General features: G+C 43.5%; 11 protein-coding genes across 11 annotated transcripts; 8 read left to right on the top strand and 3 right to left on the bottom strand.

Annotated features, from left to right (window-relative positions):
* Window positions 1–1,973: 1,973 nt before the first annotated feature.
* Window positions 1,974–3,899, top strand: O0I10_008890 (uncharacterized protein; the record flags this gene model as incomplete). The annotated part of the gene is made up of 4 exons (XM_058488891.1): window positions 1,974–2,253; window positions 2,322–2,413; window positions 2,476–2,799; window positions 2,862–3,899. The coding sequence occupies 4 exons, from the start codon at window positions 1,974–1,976 to the stop codon at window positions 3,897–3,899; spliced, it is 1,734 nt and encodes a 577-aa protein (XP_058340311.1).
* Window positions 3,900–4,383: 484 nt separating this feature from the next.
* On the bottom strand, window positions 4,384–5,654 carry O0I10_008889 (uncharacterized protein; the record flags this gene model as incomplete). The annotated part of the gene is made up of 6 exons (XM_058488890.1): window positions 4,384–4,688; window positions 4,762–4,933; window positions 4,994–5,097; window positions 5,165–5,308; window positions 5,374–5,525; window positions 5,620–5,654. The coding sequence occupies 6 exons, from the start codon at window positions 5,652–5,654 to the stop codon at window positions 4,384–4,386; spliced, it is 912 nt and encodes a 303-aa protein (XP_058340310.1).
* An 894-nt stretch (window positions 5,655–6,548) lies between these two features.
* On the top strand, window positions 6,549–8,159 carry O0I10_008888 (tryptophan-tRNA ligase; the record flags this gene model as incomplete). Its single annotated transcript, XM_058488889.1, has 6 exons — window positions 6,549–6,814; window positions 6,927–7,046; window positions 7,119–7,304; window positions 7,358–7,441; window positions 7,507–7,945; window positions 8,004–8,159. 6 exons carry the CDS (start codon window positions 6,549–6,551, stop codon window positions 8,157–8,159), a joined length of 1,251 nt encoding a protein of 416 aa, XP_058340309.1.
* A 485-nt stretch (window positions 8,160–8,644) lies between these two features.
* Window positions 8,645–11,182, top strand: O0I10_008887 (uncharacterized protein; the record flags this gene model as incomplete). Its single annotated transcript, XM_058488888.1, has 8 exons — window positions 8,645–8,728; window positions 8,789–9,016; window positions 9,077–9,123; window positions 9,187–9,295; window positions 9,380–9,729; window positions 9,785–9,918; window positions 9,986–10,077; window positions 10,139–11,182. 8 exons carry the CDS (start codon window positions 8,645–8,647, stop codon window positions 11,180–11,182), a joined length of 2,088 nt encoding a protein of 695 aa, XP_058340308.1.
* A 351-nt stretch (window positions 11,183–11,533) lies between these two features.
* O0I10_008886 (uncharacterized protein) lies at window positions 11,534–12,256 on the bottom strand (the record flags this gene model as incomplete). Its single annotated transcript, XM_058488887.1, has 1 exon — window positions 11,534–12,256. One exon carries the CDS (start codon window positions 12,254–12,256, stop codon window positions 11,534–11,536), a length of 723 nt encoding a protein of 240 aa, XP_058340307.1.
* A 448-nt stretch (window positions 12,257–12,704) lies between these two features.
* Window positions 12,705–14,133, top strand: O0I10_008885 (uncharacterized protein; the record flags this gene model as incomplete). Its single annotated transcript, XM_058488886.1, has 8 exons — window positions 12,705–12,956; window positions 13,034–13,169; window positions 13,222–13,316; window positions 13,399–13,623; window positions 13,681–13,768; window positions 13,837–13,905; window positions 13,961–14,016; window positions 14,077–14,133. 8 exons carry the CDS (start codon window positions 12,705–12,707, stop codon window positions 14,131–14,133), a joined length of 978 nt encoding a protein of 325 aa, XP_058340306.1.
* Window positions 14,134–15,418: 1,285 nt separating this feature from the next.
* Window positions 15,419–16,468, top strand: O0I10_008884 (uncharacterized protein; the record flags this gene model as incomplete). The annotated part of the gene is made up of 4 exons (XM_058488885.1): window positions 15,419–15,709; window positions 15,774–16,193; window positions 16,250–16,283; window positions 16,341–16,468. 4 exons carry the CDS (start codon window positions 15,419–15,421, stop codon window positions 16,466–16,468), a joined length of 873 nt encoding a protein of 290 aa, XP_058340305.1.
* A 216-nt stretch (window positions 16,469–16,684) lies between these two features.
* On the bottom strand, window positions 16,685–17,517 carry O0I10_008883 (UPF0468 protein; the record flags this gene model as incomplete). Its single annotated transcript, XM_058488884.1, has 4 exons — window positions 16,685–16,702; window positions 16,765–16,995; window positions 17,068–17,392; window positions 17,468–17,517. 4 exons carry the CDS (start codon window positions 17,515–17,517, stop codon window positions 16,685–16,687), a joined length of 624 nt encoding a protein of 207 aa, XP_058340304.1.
* A 209-nt stretch (window positions 17,518–17,726) lies between these two features.
* On the top strand, window positions 17,727–18,488 carry O0I10_008882 (uncharacterized protein; the record flags this gene model as incomplete). The annotated part of the gene is made up of 2 exons (XM_058488883.1): window positions 17,727–18,281; window positions 18,342–18,488. The coding sequence occupies 2 exons, from the start codon at window positions 17,727–17,729 to the stop codon at window positions 18,486–18,488; spliced, it is 702 nt and encodes a 233-aa protein (XP_058340303.1).
* A 1,243-nt stretch (window positions 18,489–19,731) lies between these two features.
* Window positions 19,732–20,518, top strand: O0I10_008881 (uncharacterized protein; the record flags this gene model as incomplete). The annotated part of the gene is made up of 3 exons (XM_058488882.1): window positions 19,732–19,795; window positions 19,935–20,153; window positions 20,232–20,518. 3 exons carry the CDS (start codon window positions 19,732–19,734, stop codon window positions 20,516–20,518), a joined length of 570 nt encoding a protein of 189 aa, XP_058340302.1.
* Window positions 20,519–20,880: 362 nt separating this feature from the next.
* O0I10_008880 (uncharacterized protein) lies at window positions 20,881–24,279 on the top strand (the record flags this gene model as incomplete). Its single annotated transcript, XM_058488881.1, has 16 exons — window positions 20,881–20,982; window positions 21,049–21,325; window positions 21,391–21,482; window positions 21,612–21,731; window positions 21,798–21,869; window positions 21,929–21,976; window positions 22,041–22,139; window positions 22,200–22,277; window positions 22,360–22,438; window positions 22,498–22,694; window positions 22,749–22,931; window positions 23,000–23,138; window positions 23,197–23,382; window positions 23,433–23,581; window positions 23,647–23,805; window positions 23,866–24,279. 16 exons carry the CDS (start codon window positions 20,881–20,883, stop codon window positions 24,277–24,279), a joined length of 2,394 nt encoding a protein of 797 aa, XP_058340301.1.
* Window positions 24,280–24,325: the final 46 nt, after the last annotated feature.

Raw genomic sequence — 24,325 nt, 5'->3', positions numbered from 1 at the left:
AAGGAATAAGAAAACCTTCTCATGTGCAATGGTACTATAATGCCTACCTCTCTGCTAGTAATCCTCGTTCCTTTTGTCATCGATAACGAAGCAAGTCAACAACAATCCTTGTATCTCTTTCTTTCGATTGAGGAAGCTGTTCCAGATGCAAAGATAGCGGCGATTGGCAGAAGAAAGCCATAATCACGTCCATTTGAAGGTACACCGCATTGTTGTCCTTTGATAATGTCCCCATAGCCAACCCTAACTGATTCATGAATATCCATGTAATATACATTCATGCATATGAATCTTGTACCTGCTGAAGCCATATTGACGACACGAAGGGTGATTGTTGTTGAGGCTGTCGAGAAGAGGTGCTATTGCTGCCTTATTGCCTTGCATCCCAAAGAACGTATCGTCCTTGTGGTTGGCGTCAAAGGAAGCTGTATCTGTCACGGTGTAAATGGCGTCTGTACTTTGAGCTTGGAAGGGCTGCAACCAAGGGCACATGTAGACAACAATTGGTACTCCTTTCTCGTTTCCAACAAGCTGAAGCTTTCTAATTACCGCTCATTGAGGGACGCATTGCAGTTTTGACACGAAGCGGTTGGACATGATGGCGTTATGCACTCCTTTGCTGAAATGGGTCGGTTGTGAAGAAGAGTAAAACGTGGCGGTGCAAGTGTCATGCAGAAGCTGACTATCCCCTCCCTCCCTCCCTCCCTCCCTGGGATTTCATGGTACTGCTTCATAGCTCTGCTATGCATAATCTTTTAAACAATGAAAGGCTCTTTGAGCATGTCTCCTTCATGTCTTTATTTTGGACAATGAAAACGCGCTTTGTGAATGATGGTTGCTTTTGATGTTCGTATTCCAATAAGATTCATCCAAGCTGTTCCCAAATGGGCAGCTATCTCTTTCCATGTCATCAACCATAAGTTCGGCAGTGGTATTTTATCGGCCGATGGCGGATGGATGTGAACCAATCAAACATTTGAGTCATGACGAGCGGGACATAAATCGACAAAACGATTTGCGTAATCCAAATCAAGGGAAGCTTGCAACCTTGAGATCCCTTTTTGTGATAACTTTCCCACGCATCATTATGCTAAGTGTTCATCTGTACCACCTTTGCCATGTTTGCAGAAAATTGCAATTCATTACCTATCGATGTTTTATCATAATGCAGTAAAAGGATACAAGAAGCTAGGTAGCGGCTGTTATTGACAACTATCGGATGAATTACGGTTACCATTTGCTCTCGGCGGACCGCGTTGCCGTTTGCATATGATTGGAGCCTAATCATCTGTTATCAATAACCATTTCTGGTTCCCGCCTTGTCAATTGCTGCCAACACGAACCCAATCTTTTTATCCACCACCTATTTCCCCCCTGTAGTGTTTAATTGCAGCATCCCCAGTACGCTGTAACACACCACTACACATCTTATAGGTATATCCTACACGTCATTAGAGAGAATAATGCCAAGGAATATAGTCAAAAGTAAGCTTTCGGATGTAGGCAAAAGTGGCTCCGCTTTCTCACGACAATCCGATCTTATCGTTTACCTTTTTTGAGCAAATACTCTGAATGGGGTCACAAGCCGATGTCATAATATGTACTCTTATGTAGAACCCTGACAGGTAGGTTTTGAATATAGTTGTAGTACATGATGCATGTTCAATTGGGCGACGCGATTCGTTGTTTCTTCCTCATTTATAGAAGTCATATTCAACCAGTAAGAAGGGAAAGCATTCAAGCACGAATCACCTGTCACCAGCAGGCTAAAATATTTCTGCCCTGTCTTAGTATATAGCATAGTCCGCTATTGAAGGGAAAACAAAAAACGAAAGACAGCAACGGTTCCGCTCGGTATATAGTTACCAATTGCTTTGCTGGTAATTGCTCCTTCTTCTTTTCTCTTTTTACCAACCAACACCTCTCTCTCTCCTCCGCTACGGCAATAATCGGGGCAGCCATCTTCTTCACCCATGGACCAAAAAATTGAGCAAGATGTCCAGGTGACAGACACATCCGTATCCGTGAAGGGTTACAAGGAAGAATACGAGCTCGGGGAATCCGTTCTTGCCGAAAATGATTACAATGGCCCAGAGCCCACTGAAGAAGATTACAAAAACTTGCGCGAAGTCACCGATGCCATCCCCTATTCTGCATATCTCATTATTCTTATCGAATTTTGTGAGCGCTTTACCTACTACGGTCTTAGTGGTCCTTTCCAGAATTACATTCAGTATCCCGATCCTGTGGATTGTACGTTTCTTTTATCATCCTTTATGAGCGAACGTGTCATGAAATGTCTAACACAAATTACATTGTAGATCCTGCCGACCAACCTGGTGCCATGGGTAAAGGTCAACAAACCGCTACCGCTTTGAATACCTTCTTTCAATTTTGGTGCTATATCACACCTGTAAGCTTCATTGGAAATGGCGCAATTTTGAACTCTATACTTATCGTTGACGCAATCTTCAGATTATTGGTGCCATCGTTGCCGACCAATTTTTGGGCAAGTACAAGACCATTGTCGTCTTTGCTTTCATTTACCTAGTTGGCTTGGTCATCCTCGTATGTACATCCATCCCCATGGCTATCGCTTCAGGTGCATCCTTCCCTGGATACATCGTTGCTATCATCATTATCGGTCTTGGTACTGGTGGTATCAAGGCCAACGTATCACCACTCGTCGCTGAGCAATATCGAAGCAAGACTCCTTATATCAAGACATTGAAAAATGGAGACCGTGTTATTGTATCCCCTCAAGCTACTTACCAAAAAATCTTTAACTACTTTTATTGGGTAAGACCAACTTCATATTTACATTTACGCTGTATGCTAACAACTCTTTTGCACAATGATAGGGTATCAACATCGGTTCTTTGTCTGCTATTGCCACCACCGAATTGGAAAAGAACGTTGGCTTTTGGCCTGCCTTTTTACTTCCTGCATTGATGTTTATCCCTGGTATCTTCGTCATTATCCTTGGTCGTAAACGTTATGTGCAAACACCTCCTCGTGGCTCTGTATTCGTTGAAGCATTCAAAGTCTTTTGGATCTCGTGGTTCAAGTGCAAGACCAAAGGTATCGATGCTGCAAAGCCATCCAACCTTGCCGAAACACATCCTCACATCACGGTCACGTATGATGATGTCTTTGTTGACGAGCTCAAGCGTACCATGCGTGCATGCCTTGTATTTTGCTGGTATCCCATTTATTGGTTGTGCTACTCCCAAATGACAAACAACCTTATTTCGCAAGCCAGTACCATGTTGACGGGTAGCGTACCAAACGATATCATGCAAAACATTGACCCAATTGCTCTTGTCATTATGGTGCCCCTTGCCGACAAGCTCTTGTTCCCAGGTCTTCGTCGTATTGGTATCCCACTCCGCCCCATCAAGCGTATCGTCCTTGGCTTCTTGTTTGCTTCTGTTGCCATGGGCTACACTGCTGGTATCCAGGCAAAGATTTATCAAACCGCTCCCAACTATGATCATCCTGATGGCCCCAACTGGATTTCAGCTGCGTATCAGATTCCATCCTACTTTTTCATTGCCTTGTCAGAGATCTTTGCCGTCATTACTGGTTACGAATATGCCTTCAAGAAGGCACCCGAGTCGATGAAATCCATTGTCATGGCTCTGTTCTTGCTCACCAACTGCTTTGCTTCCATTTTGGCCTTTGCCCTTGTATCGGTTGCTGTGGACCCCAAGCTCACATGGATGTACACGGGTATTTCAGCAGCAGCAGCTGTTTGTATGGTGCTCGTCTATGTTTGCCATCACAAGCTTGATGACAATGATGTGCAAGATGATATGATTGGTCGTAACGAAGAACAACGTCAAGAGTATCAACATGCTCAAAACACTACTAATCCTGAACCCAAGGAAGAAGCATAAAAAGAACTAGTTCTTCCTTCCTCCTACCACACACCCACATTCACACACCACATACACACACACACACACACACACACTTATCCCGCTTGTATTGTATCTTTTTTGTTTCCTTCCAAACAGCAGGATCTGTACCCCTTCATTGTCGTTTTTTGTTTTTGTCGTTCTCCCCTGAGTATACTTTTGCCATTGTAGATTCCCCATTTCCCTCTTGTACCTTTATGTTTTCTTTTCAATTGATAAAAAGATGATATATACACTTGTACTATAAGGTTAGCTTCACCAAATTTCTCACGATTAACTCCACCATATGGATTGATAATTGAAGATGCGAATGTTGGGCATTGTATTGAGGAAAATGATAAATAGTCTCGTGCGTGGATACACAACATGGGTTGGGTGATAGTTGAGAATAATGAATTGATATAAAGTTGGAGGATGAATGACGTTGATGATGGGTTTGTGGGTACATAGGCTGGATTACAAGTCACCGATCTTTCAATGCGTTCAACTCTCGGACAAGCATCTCGTATGTCAATATGGTCATAGCGGATGATGGTACTGTACGCAATAGGTTGGTGGGAAGGCCTTTGTAGAATCCACGAATGCTTTCTTCTGCCATGATAACCTTGATGGCATGAAAAATCCCCTTGTATTTGAAAGGCTTGACTGATTGGTTCTGTAACCGTGTTCGTATTACTTCATGTGGATAGGTTGCCATACTAGCCGACATTTTGGATAAGGAAGAAGCGAGAAGAATGGCTAGTGATCCAGGAGACCCAGCATCAACGTCTATTCAAACGTATCAATATCAATAAGCAGGCCATCACCATCGTCATCACCACCATGACCCATATGTACTTACGTAGATAAGTTTTAAGCTTCTCATAGAGTGGGAATTGAACTGCTACGTGTGTCACGCCCAAAAGTGATGAACCTAATCCCTTGTAGTAACCACGAATGCCTTCCCGACGCCCAATGCTGATGAATGCATCCAACGTGCTCTTGTATCGATACGCGGTCCTTTCATTTTGAGTCTATATACTGGTATTTTAGTTACGATATCCTTTCAACCCATACACTATATCCCAACATACCATTAATCGTGTCTTGATCAACCACAAAGGGTTAGTCATGCAGCTGGATGTTGCTCCTGCTGACATCGCCGATGCAATATGGACCAGCCAAGCCTTGTCAGCATCTATCGCAATTGGAAGAAGGTTTCTCAGTCGCAGAGAATGCATATACACATTGCCCAAATCAATTACCCATGTTCCTGCCATAGCGTGCTTTACAATAATCATATGCAGTAAAGTAGATTGCCCAGGTCGGGATGTAGCCGACCACCGTAGGTGTAAGACCACGATACAGGCCTCGAATGCCTTCCTCCTTCCAAATTCTAGAGAGGGTGCCTACAATGTACACATCAATCATGACATGCTTCGTTGTATATGTATGTATGTATCCATGCACTTACCGAAGGTGCCTCTATAGAGGATGACACCGGCTTCAGCCTTCCCTTGGTTTTGAAGGCGTGTCTTGACAACGTCGAGAGGACAAGTGACCACTGAAGAGACAACACCAGCTCCTGCACCAGCAAGTGAATGCTGAATGTTTTCATGTCGTTGTCTACATTGCAAAAAGAGGGTGTTCATGAGTATCGAGTGCCGTTTCGGTGAAGAGGTCCCACGTGGGAAGCAGTGTCCAGATTCGGTTCCCTTACGCAAAACGTTTGTACCATTCGGTGGCAGTGCTCATGTATTATAATAGTTGGACGCGTATATAGAACAAAATGTTGAAGAGGTGATCAAGGACGTATATGGGTTGGGTGAGTATGCGTGAGAGAGAATTGACTTGAAGGTGGTACAAGAAAGGAAAAGTGAATTTGAATCTTCTTTGTGTGGTGTCTCTTTGGTAATATAAAGAATGACTTTTTTTATGTTTGATTGAAGAGAGAGAGAGAGAGAGGGAAAGAAAGAGAGAGAGAATCGTTCACTCCACCCGAGATGAAAGTAACATGCCTCCCAGTGTTTAGGCGTAAACTGCTTGCTTGTGTATTATGTGTGTGATCATATTTCACTCCGCAATAGCCTCGGACTATGCATGGTGTCTTGATTGCATTATTCAGCGTGCTAACGAGTAATATTATCATTCCTTGGGTTGGGGAAATGCCTTCAACTACTGTAATACCGATCCGTAAGATTCCTTATTGTTATTGCTCCTGCAAGGAGAAGATCCATTCAGGTTGAACATACGATCAACACACTCAATTGTGCTATGTACCAAAGCAATACATGATAAGTTTTGATTGAATCAGCAATTCAAGGCGTAGTCATTGCGACCAATGTTGTTTTCTAATGAAAGGACATAGAGACAATAGCTTGATAGTAGCTGTAAGGCATAATGAAATCACACATTCAAATGAGGAAAGAATATTTCAATATCTATTTGATAAGTGTACCATGCAATTGTTTTCATTGTAGAAATGGATGACTCTATTAGGGTGGTGTAATGAAAGCAACCATGGATGTTTCATTCGATAATTTAGCTGTTGTTGGTGGGGGCATTAGCTGAGGAGCGGGAATCCAGCAAAGATTTTGGTGGAGATGGCACAACAACCAACTACCTCTCTTCTCTCTCCCCCTCTTTACCATGCCTGAAGACCTATCCGCCAAAGTGGCCGACATTAGCATCAAGGAAAACGAGGCACCTCCTGCTAGCACTGCCGAACAAAACGTAACCCCTTGGGAAGTCGAAGGAGCTGTTGTCGACGGTGTCCAGCAAGCCATTGACTACAACAAGCTGATTGAGCAATTCGGCACACGCGCCATTGATGAAGCACTCCTCCAACGCTTTGAGTCATTGACCGGTCGTAAGCCCCATGTCTTGTTGCGTCGTGGTACCTTTTTCTCTCACAGGTAGGTCGATGGGTTGCGATCAACTACTGAAAGTACAGGAGGAGGGGGGCTGTTCAGGCAGAGACAATGGGTCCAGGTACTAACAAAGAAATGCATTCCGTTCATTGTATAGAGAATTGAACCGTATCTTGGATCGATATGAACAAAAGAAGCCATTTTATCTTTACACCGGTCGTGGTCCTTCGAGTGATTCCATGCATCTTGGCCATTTGGTTCCTTTCATCTTTTGCCAGTAAGTAGCCATCATCAGGTGCTCTCATTGAAAAAAATTGACATGGGATTACTCATAATGACATTGAAATAGATGGTTGCAAGACGTCTTTGATGTACCCATTGTGATCCAGTTGACCGATGACGAAAAGTTCTTGTTCAAGCAGAATCTTACCATTGAAAAAGCCAACGAGTATGCCTACCAAAACGCAAAGGATATCATTGCTTGCGGATTCAAGCCTGAAAAGACATTCATCTTTTCCGATTTGGACTTTGTCGGGTAAGTCAAGGAAGAAGGATGCAAAAGGGACATCGTTCTTATACATTATGTAGTGGTCCATTCTATCACAACATTGTGCGTATCTCTCGTTGTATTACCGCTAATCAGTCAAGAGCTACCTTTGGTTTCAAGGACACGTAAGTAGATTGGACAAAGGGAAGAAGCATTGATCTAACAAGGGGAGGGGCGTTTTCTTTTCCAGTGATGCTGTTGGCAAGTTCCACTTTGTTGCTGTTCAAGCTGCACCATCCTTCTCCAATTCGTTCCCTAACATCTTTGGTGGCAAGAAGGACATTCCCTGTTTGATCCCCTGTGCTATTGATCAAGATCCTTATTTCCGTCTCACTCGTGATGTTGCTCAACGTCTCAAGTACCCCAAGCCATCCTTGATCCACGCTCGTTTCTTCCCTGCTCTTCAGGGTCCTCAAACCAAGATGAGCGCTTCCATTGACTCCTCTGCCATCTTCATGACTGATACCGCTAACAAGATCAAGAACAAGATCAATCGTTATGCCTTCTCTGGTGGTGGAGCTACTGTTGAGGAACACCGTGCCAATGGTGGTAATCCCGAAGTTGATGTCGCATACCAATACTTGAGCTTCTTCCTTGAAGATGATGATGAGCTTAAGCGGATCCATGATGTATGTTATGTTTTATATGCAAATGTGTAGGCTGAGTATCTGACCCAATGTTTTATAGGCATACAAATCGGGTGAAATGATGACTGGCGAGATCAAGAAGATTTGTATTGAGGTTCTGCAAAAGATTGTTGGTGATTTCCAGAAACGGAGATCTGAGGTTACCGATGAAACGGTCAAGTACTTTATGGATAGCAACCGTAAGATTGAGCCATAGACATTTTGTATAATAAAACAAGTATTTGGATTGTAAACATCATGTTGATATTCAAAGCAAGCATGATTGGTTATTAGGATGCATTGGAATGTTTCATGCTTCATCAAAAAGATGTCTGTAAACAAAAACTCATTTTATGCACGCTCACATCGGAGCTAATGTTGACCGGTGCCTGGTACCCGATGATATACATGACATTATTCAGGGCACCTAAGATAGCAATAGAAGCATTTACAAGTAGGCAACACACATGAAAATGAAGAGCAATGCATTTCAAAAAGTGATACTTTTACAAGCTTTTAATGTTGGGCAGATGAGAGTATCTCTATTTGGGTGGATAATGTTGCACGTTGCACACCTCGGAAGGTTGTGGGGTCCAATCCGTCGCCATTGGATCTCCGCGTTAAGAGAGGTCCACCTGGCCTGCTGTTGCCGTCGTCGTTGTTCGTTGTCCTCTTTCTCTCCTCTCATATTCTTTGTTTAACATGACCAAACATTCCGGGTCCCGTGTCGATTACTCTGATCAGAGCACCGTTATCAGTCGTCAGCGTCAGTCAAAAAGAGATGAGGTAACGTCTTTCAATGCTGCCATGGCTCTGTTCGTTGACATTGCTATCCTCTTTTTATAGGCCATTCGTAGAAAGCTTGAACAAGAGTTATCCAAAAAGCGTCATGGATCAACACGTGCTAGACAAACGCGCAAAATCCCAGGCACAGTGTCAGCTCTACGACCTTCTCAAGCCTTGACGGTGAAGGAAAACCTACTTGTTATTGAAGCAGCTCAGTTGATGGCAGCCAAACGAAGCGATTGTGTCCTTGTTGTCGATGAAGAGGATCATCTCAGTGGTATTTTTACGGTAAGAATAACTCAAAGGGGGGTGGTTGGTATGGTGATGTGAGGACTTACTTTGATTTAGGCAAAAGATTTAGCATATCGCGTGGTTGCCGAATCTCTGGATGTAAGGTAAATCAAGGTTGAAAACACGTATAATGATTTGGTAGGATATTAAGTATCGATGAATAATAGAGCGACTACTGTAGCCCAAATCATGACACAAGGACCCATGTGCGTGACATCCGATACATCTGCAACTGATGCACTCAACTTGATGGTGTCTCGAGGTTTCCGACATCTGGTAAGTATCTGGTAACAAGAGTGGCGCGGTTTTTACTGTGGTTAAGGTTCAATAATCTAACAACGGAAAACAAAAAATTAACAGCCTGTGTGTAACGAAGAAGGAGACATCTTCGGCTTGTTGGACATTACAAAGTGCTTATACGAAGCAGTGGACAAGATGGAACGAGCTTATGGATCTTCACGCAAATTATACGATGCTCTTGAAGGTGTTGAGCGAGAATGGAATAACAGCCCTGTTCAGCTTGTGCAATACATGGAAGCCCTTCGTGACCGCATGTCATGTCCCGATCTAAGCACCGTGTTGGCTGATTCTCCACCCGTTGAAGCTTTCATGAAGACCACAGTACATGACGCAGCTCGTTTGATGAAGGAACAACATACCACAGCGGTCCTTGTTACCGATCGTGAAGGCTTGACAGGCATTTTCACCACGTAAGTTTGCTTTAATCGATTCACATCAACAGCTACTAATACTATATCCATATAGCAAAGACGTTGTTTTGAGAGTGATTGCAACTGGATTAAACCCTGCCACATGCTCCATATCACGTGTCATGACTCCTCACCCAGAGACGGCTTCCCCTCGTACCACAATCATGGATGCCCTACATCGCATGTATGGTAAGTAAATGGACGACGACGAGGGAACCCCACTATTGGTCAACCAATACTCATCGTAATCATGTAGATGGTCATTTCTTGAACCTACCTGTGTTGGAGGATGAAGAAATTGTTGGAATGGTTGATGTTCTTAGGCTCACGTATGCAACATTGGAGCAGGTATGAGTGGTAAAACAGGGTGCCAAAATACAAAAGGGATATTAAATGCTTTTGTATATAGATTCACAGTATACAAGGCAATGATGGAGAGGGTCCAATGTGGTCACGATTTTGGGATAGTTTTGGTGCTGATGCTGGAGAGAGCGAATCTCAATCTTCGGACCCTCTTTCTTCCCTTCATCATCCTGGTCATCACGCACCTTCAGCCTTGAATGCTATTTCACCCGAACCCTCTGCATCCTTTTCACAGCTACAAGGATTCCCTGAGATTACTCCCAACGAGTCAGCTAGCATGGTGGCCAATAACGAGGACAGCCTTTCTGCACATTCATCTTCTCAGTACATGTCGAGACAACATAGCAGCCGTGGTATGACGGGTGATGGCACATTTGCATTCAAGTTTACTTCTGCATGTGGCAAGACCCATCGATTTACATCACCTATCAACAACTATAATCAGCTTCTTGAGACCATTCGACGAAAAGTGATTGGTGAACATATTCCCTCGGATGCTGATAATGGCAATGAAGATTGGTTAACCGTATCCTACTTGGATGATGAAAATGATGAGGTATTGATCACATCGGATGCCGACCTGCAAGATTCGGTACAATTGGCACGTAAACTTGGGCAGGATCGAGTGAAGCTTTTTGTGCATGATTCCAGTCGACCCGAAGCATCACGTACAACCACAGCTGCTGGTACTACCACCACCACAACAACACCTGTTATGGGTCTTGCATCCCAACCCGATACACCTGTGCGTGTAGATTCTCCTGTACAAATGTTTCCAAATGGATCAACGACGGCTGCCAGTACCATGTCACCCGTGCCTGATGAGCCAGCTGTAAAGTATATGCCACACCTTGAAAATGGACACATGGAGCGAAGCCATAGCAGCAGCGGTCATCGTCGTAGTAAACGTCGTTCCAAGCGTAGCTCCAGGAGGTATGATAGCGATGATAGTGACTTGGGCTATTATTCCAATGATGGATCAGCTACGGGTTTCCCACAAGAACTTATGCTACCAGCAGCCATTGCTTTCCTTGGTGTGGTCATTCTTGGCGTATTTGCTTATTCACGTGTAAGCCCAAGGCATCGTTAGAGATCACTCACAAACATACACCCCCCTTTTTTCTTATATGTATATGACATTTCCCCTCTACATACCATTATCTATTTTGTTGATACATGAAAGAAATAAAATTGGAATCACAATTTAAACAACACGCCATCATGCATAACTCAAATGGATATTGCTCTGCTCATCCAAGTATCTGGTATCAGGTATTCAATATGCAGATTAGGATCGGCTATGCTAACTCGGTAAATAAGGCTCCTTCTTGTAAGGCACAAGGAATCATCTATAGTAGTGCTCTTGTATGTATGTATATGTTTATTGTGGATGTTGTCATATGCAAAATAAAGTCTTGATTACTACACTTGCTTTAATCGTTTATGCTTCGCCATCCCGGCCATGGTCTTCCTCTTCCTCTTCCTCTTCTTCCTCCTCTTCTTCCTCTTCACTCTCTTCTTTTTCAGTTTTCTTGTATCGATCACGATCGTGTTGGTCGCTACGGTCTTCACGCTTTGGGTGTCGTTCTTTAGGTCCGTATTCCTCGGCTTCTTCTTCGTCAACCTCTTGATGATCACGTTCATCCTCAACGATATCAGCGTTTACATCACGGTGTTGTTGGTCGCTACGGTCCTCGCGCTTTTTGTGATGTTCTTCAGGTTCTTCTTCATCAACATCAGCCTTTTTATCACGATCTTGTTGGTCACTACGGTCCTCACGCTTTTTGTGATGTTCTTTAGGCCCGTATTCCTCGCGTTCTTCTTCATCAACATCAGCCTTTTTATCACGATCTTGTTGGTCACTACGATCTTCACGCTTTGGGTGTCGTTCTTTAGGTCCATATTCCTCGGTTTCTTCTTCGTCAGCCTCTTGATGATCACGTTCATCCTCAACGATATCAGCGTTTACGTCACGATGTTGTTGGTCGCTACGATCTTCACGTCGTGTCAACTTGTGGACATTGGAGATATCATAGGAAGCTTTGGTGATCTTGGTATCAGTGTTTTCAAGACGAGAATCAACAGCTGGTGCTGCATTGGTTACGGCTGCTGTCAGGAACAATGCAATCGCAGTAGAAATGAAAACGAAAGTGCCTCGTGCCATATTTTAACAAGATGATGGATAAAATGTAAAAGCTATGGTGGTGATGTTTTCTTCTATTGACCCATACTTTTTATATCTTTTATTATCAAGACATTAACCAACACCCCTATAAAGACAAGAGATGATGTGATTATTGGAATGTGAAAACGGGGGAGGAAACGGAGGAGGGTGAGGATTCCAACAATGGTGATGGGAGGGAGGCGTGTACATGCTTTATTATCTTTGATAACCAAGATACGTGGAATATGTGATGTACGAGACATACTTGATTGAACATTAACCGTGAGTTGTCATCTGTTGTTCGTTTTATTTCATGCACGCGTTAAAGCATACAATTGTGCATATGAAAGAAGGGGAGAGAGAGGATTGGATGATCCAAGGGAGGAGTTTCTTTGACACCGAACTGGCAATTCAGGGGGGAAGGGGTGGAAAGGATTCTTTACGCATAATGGCTCTTCCAACTTGGGCATCCGTTGTTATCGCCTTAGCAGCTGCATTGCTTGTTGCTGTTTCGGCCGATGTCATTTACAACAGACTCACACGTAAACCCTTCAAACCAACTGGAAAACATTGCTTCATTACCGGTGGCAGCACAGGTCTCGGCAAAGCACTCGCTATCGAACTCATTAAAAGAGGAGCCAATGTCACCATTGTGGCAAGACGTCAATCTGAATTGGACAAGGCTGCCAAAGAGCTTGAGGTATGTTGTCGTTCGTGAGGATATCGAAGCATGATGTCAAATAGCCGTATCTAAAACATATTCGTTCGTTCGTTAAGGCCCACAAGGTAAACGACAATCAACGCGTGGTGACTGTGAGTGCTGATATGACTTCCAATGCCGATGTCGTTCGAGCCTTTGACGAAGCCAAGGTCAAGATGGATGGTGATCCCGAGATTGTTTGTGCTTGTGCAGGTAAATGAATCAGAAGGTATCATTGCATGTCATCACTGACATCGAACCATAGGCGCTGCTTATCCCAAATTGTTCGTCGATCATACTGTGGATGATTTTGAATATCTATCAAAGCTCAACTATCTTGGACAAGTGTATGTAGCACATGTAAGTATCCATCAAGAGACTGGAGGGGATCAAAAAGAGGGAAAAGGATCGAGGATATTGATGACAGCCTTTTGTATTATAGCAAGCAACGCTGCGTATGCGAGAAGCTGGTATCAAGGATGGCAAGATTGTGTTTGTTTCTTCCATGGCAGGTCTTATCGGTGTTGCTGGTTACGCTGCCTATTCCCCAACAAAGTTTGCTTTGCGTGGTTTAGCCGATAGTCTTCGCAATGAACTCAAGATGTACGATATCGATGTCCACATTTATTTGCCTGGCAACATTGACACTCCTGGTTTTGTCACCGAGGTAAGGGTACTATATCAAATACCTTCCAATGCACACAATTACTTATATACTTTATAGAACTTGACGAAGCCCAAGGTAACCAGGATCATTGAGGGAGTTAGCGTTCCTGTATCACCTGTGGATTGTGCAAAGTCGTTGATCAAAGGTAGGCCCAAAGGACGTTGGTGATGCAACAACCAGAGATATGGTTGGTTAACCCAAGTGAATGTTTAGGTCTTGAAGCTGGCCATTACATGATCACCAATGAATTCATTGCCGAAGTTCTTCGTAGTGCCACTCGAGGTATGTGGATCGAGAGGAATGGATACATATCGCAAATGCTAATTCTTGTTGACAGGTGTCAATCCATCAAATAGCTTTATTCTTGATTCGCTGATGGCCATTATTGGACAGGTTTGTAGTCATTCATCTTAAGCGTTAGATCCACCTTGATTAACAAGATGTTTGATGTAGCCCGCAGGATCCATCTACGCCCTTTACATGGATTACGTCGTCAAGCATACTAAATGAAGGAGAACGCCTTTGCCAAAACATTCCCCTCTTTTTTCATATATCCAATTCCACATAATAGGCAATATTGACAATCCTATATAACACTACCATAATTGGTTTGACTTCCCTTGATATAATAGTACTCCTTGTTTTATCATTGCCACTTGCTGCTATTCACCATCTATGATATTATGGTTTGGTCTTAGGCATTACTACTGAAAATCCAGCGGGGAGATAAGAAAGGGAGTTCCAATACAGATGTACGTTTATTGTTTCAATCATTCGGTTGTGTATACTCGTCGTTAGTTTAACCGATGATGGCAAAAATGGAGAGATTGGCAGATTGATCATATATTACTGCTTGGAGCTATCCTTACCTGTGCCATACTATACTAATGCATCCAATGTTGTAACAAAAGATATGCCATTGAACGTGGCTGTGGAAGGGTTATAAGCACGACAACGCTGCTTTTTCACGAGCGATCGTCAAAGCGTACTTCTTTTTTGGGTTTGGCACATCAGCAAATAAAATGAGAGTTGCCCAACCACAGCACATTTTTTTTCCTGACGGAAGGGGAGGTGGAGGAACGAGAACTCGGATCAACCCTGCCAAAGGAATGGGCCGCGTGTGTCTGTGTGCTGGTGGTATTTGTATTTGTGATTTCACGCAACCTGTATCACGGTACACCGCAGCCGTTATAGTGTGATCGAACCACTTTGTACTCGAAAAGCAATACAAAGAAGCTCCCCTTTTGTGTGCTTGTGGTATGATGTTTCATTGTTGTTGATATCTAGCTCCATGGTATGTGGATGTAGGCAGTGAACCGAATACCTCGTGAGGATGAGTACACATGAGAAGATTTTTTTTACAGGTACACAGTCGGAGACAAAAAGGATGATCCCTCTCTTTTTTGTCGAAGCGGTGACCTTGTAACACACAGCTCTCATCTACCATATGGGTTGCAAAAGCGAAAGGATCCCATAACCCAGAACCTGTCCACCCCCAAACGCGTCTCTTTTTCTTTTCTTTTTCTTTTTCTTTGCCTTATTGTACATACGCCCTTATACACATACGCTTCATTTCGCCTACTTTCATCACCTTTTTACTGCGTTTCATATAAAATCTTTTGGATCTCCTTTTTTCTTCTTTCTTGCGAGTCAAAAAAGAACTGCTCAACAAAACCAACGAGATTCGTGATATATGTACCTGCAGCAGTGAACGAACGAACCCACCCATTGTATATTGAAAACAGCCATCAATACTTGCATCATTACACACACATAGCCCAAACTACCACCAAAAATGTACACACCAGACGCGTATGAAATCGTTGCCGAGGTGATCAGTGTCATTTGCGTGACCATCGTATCGCTCCTTTTTGGACGTAAAATTGCCAGCATCGAACGACCCCTTTACTATATCCGAGGACTCTTGTTGACACTCTACACCACCATGTGGATTTTTGATATCATTACATGCATGGCTAACAGCACCAACAATGGCAACTACATCTCTTGTGGTGTGAGCATATTCAACTGCATCATTGTTTATACCATCGTCAAGATCGTGCTGTATTTGTATTTCATCGAAAAGGTAAAAAAAAGCTAAAGGATGCATAAGCGGAGGCGGAAACGAATACTCATAATATGTGATGCAGATCTATATCATCTCAGTACCCAAAGCCAGTCGTCTACGAACACCCATGTACTTGATCCACTTGGGTCTTTTGGTACCCTACCTTGCCTTGTTCGTGTTGCAAATCGTGTACCGTATTCAAATGGTTGCCGACTCCTATCCCTATCATTGTACCATCGGCTTCCAACTCCCAGCTTCAGTCACCACGTTGGCCTACGATATCCTGCTTTCGCTATTGTACACGGGATTCTTTGTCAAATACGCCTTTTACCCAAGCGTTGCTCAACAAACGGCCCATCAAGCTGTATCGCTTCGCATCATTGCCCAACGCAGTATCGTAGCTACCACCATGGCATTGCTTGCCTCCGCTGTCAATTATTGTCTTCTCATTGGATTGGATGGCCAAACACGTGGTTTGTTGGAAACGAGTGTCATTTCAATTGTAAGCATCTTTTCTTTTCTTGTATTGATTCATGATACTGACGATGGGTATTGTAGACTGGTTCGCTCGTCGTTGTTGGTGTGCATTGGGGTAAGTCATCAAATTGCTGCTATGTGTATCACATCGTCGCTAATCATTACTTTATAGTGGCCATGCATCCTTCAGAAATGCAATGTACTGTCAAGGCATCTCAACTTTCTTCAGCCGAAAAGCCCATGAAGCTTGAAATCAAGCAACATCAAGAAGTCGTTGTTCTATCTGAGCTTGCACCATAACTGGTTTAAGGTGCTTGTTCATCCAAAAGAATACCATTCCCCCTCCCCTTCCTATCTCCTCCTCCTCCTTCATCCTTCTTCATTTGCTCATTGTTCTCAAGTTATTCGTTTTTATATATAAGTGTTAATATTTCATTCAACCCATTCTATCGTACAGTACCCATCCTTTCCTAGTTTACATGTGTCGTGATTGCTGGTGGTATGTATGGAACGTACTTATGCCCCTCTTTGAATCTACAGATGCATGACATGAGAAAAAGAAGTGTGGATAGCGATCATATCATTTGAATGCTTACTGGTAAAAACAGCTTGAATTCTGCTGGTAATTCTTCTTCGGCATAAAGCCTATCGGTAAAGTAGATGCGACGTAATCGGCAGTTGGCATGGATGGTGACACGGGTTGTCTCGACATAATTGGTGCCATATGCACGCTTCACATAATCTGCCAAGTCAAAGACGATTTGATTCCATCCTGGATCAAGACGCATAGGCATGGTTGCAATGTAAGGTTTGACTCGTGTTACCATCTATGGATGAAAAAAGGACTACCTGTCAATGTGAACCTTGTCTCGTAACCATACACACACACAATACTTGACCTGGTAATTGGATGCACGAAATCGCCGAGTAATCCCCTTATCATCCAGTACTTGAACTTCAAAAGAAAAGTATTTGCCAAGGTTCTTTGCCAAGAGAACAATGAATGGAAGCTTGATACCAAGTGTGCGATCAGGGATGGAAGGGCACGTGATGTATGTCTCTGCAAGGTTGGGAGAGAGTAATTCAATCACTTTGGAGCTGATAAGATCATCCTCAACGAAATCAATGTGTGCTGTAGGTTCCTTGTTGTTGTTGTTATCATTGTCGTCATTGTCATTGTCGGATATCGGGAGTTGTTGATGCCATAGCTGTAACGGCTCAGTACTGAAGGAATACCAACACGTGTGAGTGTGTCAGTCAATGGCGATCGTGGAGTCCATGGTGGGGAGTGTTGAATACTTGCCCAATGCTGTATAAGATGGAAAGGAAACCAGACTATTTATATTCATGAGAATGCGGTTCTGGTGGCCTGGTGGTTCAATGAATGACGCATGCCTGAAAGGTGTTTTTGAACATGTCAAGTTCCTGCGGGTAAATAGGGTGGTGGAGGAGGAGGACAAGGAAACCAAACAGCTGATTTTGTGTTTATGTGCCGATAACACCACCTCTTTCACTTTCCATACCTTCGCTCTCTCCGCATTTCCGCGCATTGTACAAGATGCTTGTTAGTCGACGCATTACCTCACTACGCCCTACATTCGCACGTGCCATGGCAACAGCAACCAATGGTGCAGGAAAAACAGGTGCAACACAAAGCCAACAAGGTGAACAACAAGAGCAACAACAACAACAACAACAACGACGTCGACTAGGACCCTTGACACCTAAAGAGAAAGAAGTGTTGGACCCAATGATTCGTGTCGACCAATCCGGCGAAGTGGGAGCATACTATATCTACATGGGCCAAATGGCTGTATTGGGACGCGACAAGAAGCTACGTCCTATCTTGCAAGAAATGTGGGACCAAGAAAAGCATCACTTGGAGCGTTTTGACCAGCTTGTGGGTGATATGCGTGTACGTCCAAGTCTACTACGTCCATTGTGGGAAGTGGCAGGATTTGCAGTTGGCGCTGGTACAGCATTGATGGGTAAAGAAGCAGCCATGGCATGTACAGAAGCTGTCGAGACCGTTATTGGAAACCACTACGATGATCAGCTGCGTACCATTGTCAAGATGATAGACGCCAATCCTGACTTGGAAGAACTTGGCAAGGTAAGAAAAGAACCCGTTGTATCCTTCTTTTGCTATATCACTCATTATGCATGTTTATAGACCGTGGCCCAGTTTAGAGACGAGGAATTAGAACACCATGATATTGCTATCGAACATGATGCTCACCAAGCTCCCTTCCATGGCGTGCTCAAATCAGTCATCATGCAAGGCTGCAAGGCTGCTATTTATGTCGCCGAGCGCGTATAGACACTTCCAACAGCATGACAACAGTATCCTCCCCATCTCTTCTCTTTCTCTTTCTCATCATATCTTAATTACCCATTGCACTGTATATTCTTTCTTCAATACACTCATAAAAAAACGCATTAAGAAGATACGTTAATGACCACAAATTGAGTGAATGGGATGATCAGGGGCTCTTTACAGGTTTCCATGCCAACCAAAACCCCAACGTGGTTGGAGTAAAAAAGACCTTGGATACTACCAAAAGAACGACAATCGATTCCTTTCCTTCCCCATTAATTGAGAATGGCTATAGCTGTGACCGATGGGGATGCAATGCATATAGCACACGCTGTCACAAGTTACATACGGTAATCCCCTTTTGGCAAGATGGATTCAAGATGAAAAAGTCTTTTGTATTAAGATGAAGAATGGATCCAAGAACATTGCAGGTTTGTTGTCGGAGAAAGCTTTCATATGCAGCCACGCTAATCACTGTTGGGGATTGTTGTGGATGTAAAAAGCATACTTTAGGTGATGTATCCAAGGCTATAAAGAAAGTTTTAAAAGTCTTAGGAGGCGTTTAATTGATAGCTGTGTATCCAGTTTCTGCCCTTTCTCTATGCAGCAGATCATGAAGAGCGTGAAATGTATTGGGAGGGAAGCTGTAATAAGCATGCAGCATGCGACATTTTATCAGCACGGGCGCTCAAATGCTTTACGACTCATGGTATGACAGAGCACCGCGCGCACGATGGTTAGTAAGAGCCATGTGCTACATCACCACCATTACCATTACCCGTCTCAAGACCCCGTTCAGGAACGACGCACCAGGCTCCTCATCAATGACGACAATCTGGGGTTGCACAATGTGAGTATGAATTGAATGCTGATGTTTGGTGGGTGGATGAAGCTGACAAGAAGAACAAACAACGTGATAAATGACGTGGGAAAGAAAGCGGTAGCCAAATTTCAAGGAAAGCTTACATGTATGATAACGATATCGGTAGAGCTTATGCATGGTGGCGACATGTTTACAGATACAGCACATGATGATAAGCAACATCATCGCTTTTGATATTTTGTCTCCTTATCGAAAATACAAGATTGCATAAGAGGAAAGGGTCCTTGTCGGCGATTACTCATTGTTGAGCCTATAAAACCCAAAAAGCGTTTCACGCCTGCCTCTTCTTTTTTCTTTTTCTTTTTTTTTCTTTTTCTCTTTCTCTTTGGCGAAGATAGCCCCCTGCGGTCACATATTAAACCAATGTTACTTGGCCCAGCGTCATCCACAACACCCACCTCCAGGGGAATGCCTCCAGGGTTTTTAGGTACGTGTGTGTAGAGTGTGTAGTAGCGGGAATAAGTGGTGTGGGATATATGCGTAGGTTGTGGTGCGGAGAGGAACGGATTAGGGTGACATCCATGATTCTCATTGGGTAGCTCACCACGCCTTGTGCCTTGTCTTAGATTTTGCTTCTTCATCATTCGATGCCATCTTTTATGAACGTCTCCCTGAGGATAGTGCAAGGCCAGGCGAAAAACCACCTCCATCTCGTAAACGGGCATCTCACTTGCCTGATTTACTTCCATTTATAAAGCTCGTGACAGAGAAATGCAAGGTACAGCCCGTGTTGCTGGTCATGGCACTTTTATACGTGCAACGCTTTCGCAAAGCGTTACCTCCTGGTAAGTTGCATTTGTGGGATACGTATGTAAATGCGTCGATGACTCATTGTTGTCATGACGGCAAAATGGCCTTATTAGATTACAAGGCAGAACCACAAGCGGCCCATCGTATCTTTGCAGCTAGTCTATTACTTGCCAGCAAATACAGTGAGGATGATCATTTGTCAACAAGGCAACTTGTGCGTGCCACAGGCGATGTGTGGTCTGCCAAAGAAATGACGCGGATGGAACTAGCGTTTCTACGTTTTCTCCAATGGGACTTGCATATTGAAATGGATGAAATGGAGTCGTTCTTGTGTCACCTTGATTTCGACATTGCTCTCATATTACCATCAAAATCCCGCCATGCTGCTTCATGTCCTTGAATGACATCTTGTTTCCCTATTACTATACCCATTGTAGCTTTCCCTAGCTAAGATTCACCAAAGCTGTATCTATGTAGCCTTACTATCACCATTCTTCTCTGTATATAATAGAACTTGCTCCTCCTTTTACCCCGTTCAATTGACCGCTTATTGAAAAATGACATTCAGCTGCATGTAATGAGCCACAGCAAACTCTCTCTCTCGAATTTGGGCTGGGTGTATAGTATGGCAGCAGCAGTGACAGGAGGAGGAGGAGGCTAATTAGATCAATGCCCCGCGCAACATTTTTCTATTTTCTGACATGAAATTTTACAATCCGGTGTCTCTTTTTCCCTTTCTTTTTACATTCATTCTTTCCTTGAATGCCTTTCACGAAGCGCTTTGATGCGGAATGCATCCCAGAGTGGCGAAAGGCTTATATTGATTACAAGAGCCTAAGGGCTCTTGTTTACGCCATTGAAAAGGTAGGCTACTATACATGCATATGCATGTTTTTGTCTCATAGCAACAACATTGATCTCGTTTCATAGCAACAGACAAGCAGCATCCTTCGTAACAACATGGCGACAAGACCTGATTCCGCTACATCATACGTCAACTCACCGCCAACACAGCTATCGGATGTCGTAGCACGCGACATTGAAAGCGAACGTACACAACTATCCAATGCGACCGCTAGAGAGGAACAGCTTTCACAAGATGACCTTGGTTTTTTATATAACCTGCTGACGCATGGTACAGCACAAGAGAAATTGTTCTTCGACATGCTGGATCAACAATTGGATAAGGTTTCCAAATTCTTCAATGGTACATCACCATCACCACCAACGCTGTCAACCACCTTGTGTCGCTCACATGTTGACTACAACTAGAACGCGAGCATGATGCACGATCTAAATTTACGGCGTTGCAAATCCAGATGAAGCTAGTTTCAGACTATGGCCAATTGCTAAAGGATGACGAGGTATCTATAATTACATACCCAGTGCAGGACTACAATGGGGGCTGTGTGTGTGTGTGTTAGTGTTGAGAAAAGTGGAAAGGGCCGAGCCAAAAACAAACAAACTTTAACAAATGCAATCAACCGAAAAAGGAAACCAACGTGAGTGAGACAAGCCCATTGCTACGGCAACATCATCCCGACAACCTGCATGACAATGACACCACTTGGCCACCATTCCTTGATAAAAAACATCACCAACTCGACTACCAGGTACAGCTACAAAGGTGGATAATGGTCTTGTTTCCTACCCCACTAAGTGCTTGAGGATAAACATAGGTTGCACGTGGTCGTTTGAAAAAGGCAATGACCGAGTTTTATCACAGCTTGCAGTATTTACAATCGTTCAAGGTGACTAATAACAAGCCCATTGTACATTGATCTTCCATACTTATCGGTCACAACAAAAGGATTTGAATATGCAAGCATTCCAAAAGATTCTCAAAAAGTTTGACAGGGTATGTTACTACCAAGCAGCAAATGCCATAGTGTACAATCCTCACCATGCGTATTATTCTTTAGGCCGCTGGCTGGAAGGCTGGGTCCGTATACATGAAAAAGGTCAAGCAGCATCATTGGTCAACGTGCAATGACGTTGAGCAAATGATTGAAAAAACAGAGGTACAATAGAATCCCCGTATCTCGACTTCATATCCAATCTCATGCCTGCCATGCCAATAGGAATTGTATACGAGGACTTTTGCGCATGGTAATCGTCGTAAGGCTATTCAGGCACTCAAAATTTACCAAACAGCCGAGGTATGGTATCCTGTGTCTCATGCGAACTGCGGCAAAACGGCAGCCTATTCATCCGTCTTCTAATGTATTATGCTGTACGTAGCCCCATACCAGTGCCGCATGGCGTGTCGGCCTTTACCTTGGTGCATGCATTATTCTACTCATTCATACCGCGTATTTGGGTAAGAAGCTTCATACTGAATAATGCCAATGCGTGTTTGCTAACATAAAAGATGATAAGCTTGGGATCCCGAAACCAGCCAACGCATACCCCACATGGCAACTCACTTGCAGATCTATGCCGCATTCTCGCTTCCTATTCTCTTTTCATTGGGCTTCTCGGTGAACATGATGGTTTGGACACGCTGTCGCATCAATTACAAATTCATCTTTGAATTGGACCCAAGCAACAATCTTGATTACCACCAATTTGCTGAAGTAAGTGTTGGGATCCTAAAGTCATCATCCTATGATACTCACACAATGTGACAGCTCCCGGCATTGTTTCTGCTGATGTTGTCAATGACCATGTATATAGACTTTTCTCAATTATTGGAGCCAACGATCTCTTCACAATCTTGCCCAATGATTTTCTTTATTGCTGTTCTATGCATTTGCGTTTGCCCATTCAACATCTTTTATCGTTCAGCACGTAAATGGCTTGCTATTGCCTTGGTGAGTGATAGGATTTGGTATGCCTTATGACTACATCACTCATTGTATCATTGCTTGGTTCTCTTTAGGGTCGCATCATCTTGAGTTACTTGTTCCCTGTTGAATTCCCTGACTTTTTCATCGCTGATGAGCTTAATAGCTTGGCCTACACCTTCTGGACCATCACCTACTTTTTCTGCGCATATAGCTGTAACTGGACAGGATTAGGTTTGTATGCATGGATATCCCTTTAGAAGGCTTTAAAGCTTAAATCATGCTATCATAGACGAGCATTGCTATGTAACCCATATGTGGATAACGCCCTTCTTGGCAGCCCTACCACCTTGGTGGCGTTTCCTTCAATGCATTCGTCGTTATAAGGATTCTGGAGAACGTGTCCATGTTATTAACGCCATCAAGTATACAACCTCTATTGCAGCCACTTTTGCCACTGCCATTCGTCGTATGAAACGTAAGTTGTCATCATCTTTGTATATACACATTGACTCATACGCTATTCAGCTACGCCTGGTATGGATGTCGTGTGGATTCTTTGCTCTATGGTCAATTCCTCATATACATCGATATGGGATATCAAGATGGATTGGGGATTGCTAGTGCCCCAAAGCAAGCATGCATTGCTTAGAGATGATTTGGTATTCCCAGTGCCTGTAAGTCACCTATGCAGGATGTTATGTATATAAGGGGGGCATGTTGCTTATGATAGACACTATAGATCTATTATGTATGTGCCGTTATCAACGTAGCCTTGCGTTTTGCATGGGCTTTAAACACGGCGGGGTTGACCTTGCACAGTGACATTCTCGGCTATCTCACTGCTGTGATGGAAGCGTGTCGACGTTTGCAATGGAATTTCTTCCGCTTAGAAAACGAGGTACATTTACAGCAACCCCACAAAGGATATGTTCTTTATTAACCATTTTGGTTGTAATAGCATCTTAGCAACTGCGCTGATTATCGTGCCATCAATGAAATTCCACTACCATTTTCTCCACCCGAGGATATCAAGCAACGAGAAGAGCAACCCCTATCACCTGTATCAGAGGAAGAAGGATCGATCGAATGGCCAACGCAAAGACTTCCTCGTCGTATGCAGCATCAACAGCTCCAAAGACAGTATACCTGGGCCCATACCATCAATCCTGCAGTTCCTACACGTGTTGGATCGTTCTATGGTCGTCGTGACTTTGAAGGCAAACGTGAAGTTAAAAAGCTACCATTCGGATACGTTAGCATGGGTCGTAGTCCTAGCCGCAAAACATCCGCGAATAGTAGTGATGACGATGACGATGATGAAGATGATGAAGATGATAATGATGAGACTACCCATATGTCACCTAGACAATAGTTGTGTTTTATTGGATATGTACAAGTATAATGTATTCCTCTCTTTT

This window comes from Lichtheimia ornata (genome assembly GCF_029851405.1).
Source record: "Lichtheimia ornata isolate CBS 291.66 chromosome Unknown scaffold00049, whole genome shotgun sequence".
Taxonomy (NCBI): Eukaryota; Fungi; Mucoromycota; class Mucoromycetes; order Mucorales; family Lichtheimiaceae; genus Lichtheimia; species Lichtheimia ornata.
This window is presented reverse-complemented; position numbering and strand designations above follow the sequence as displayed.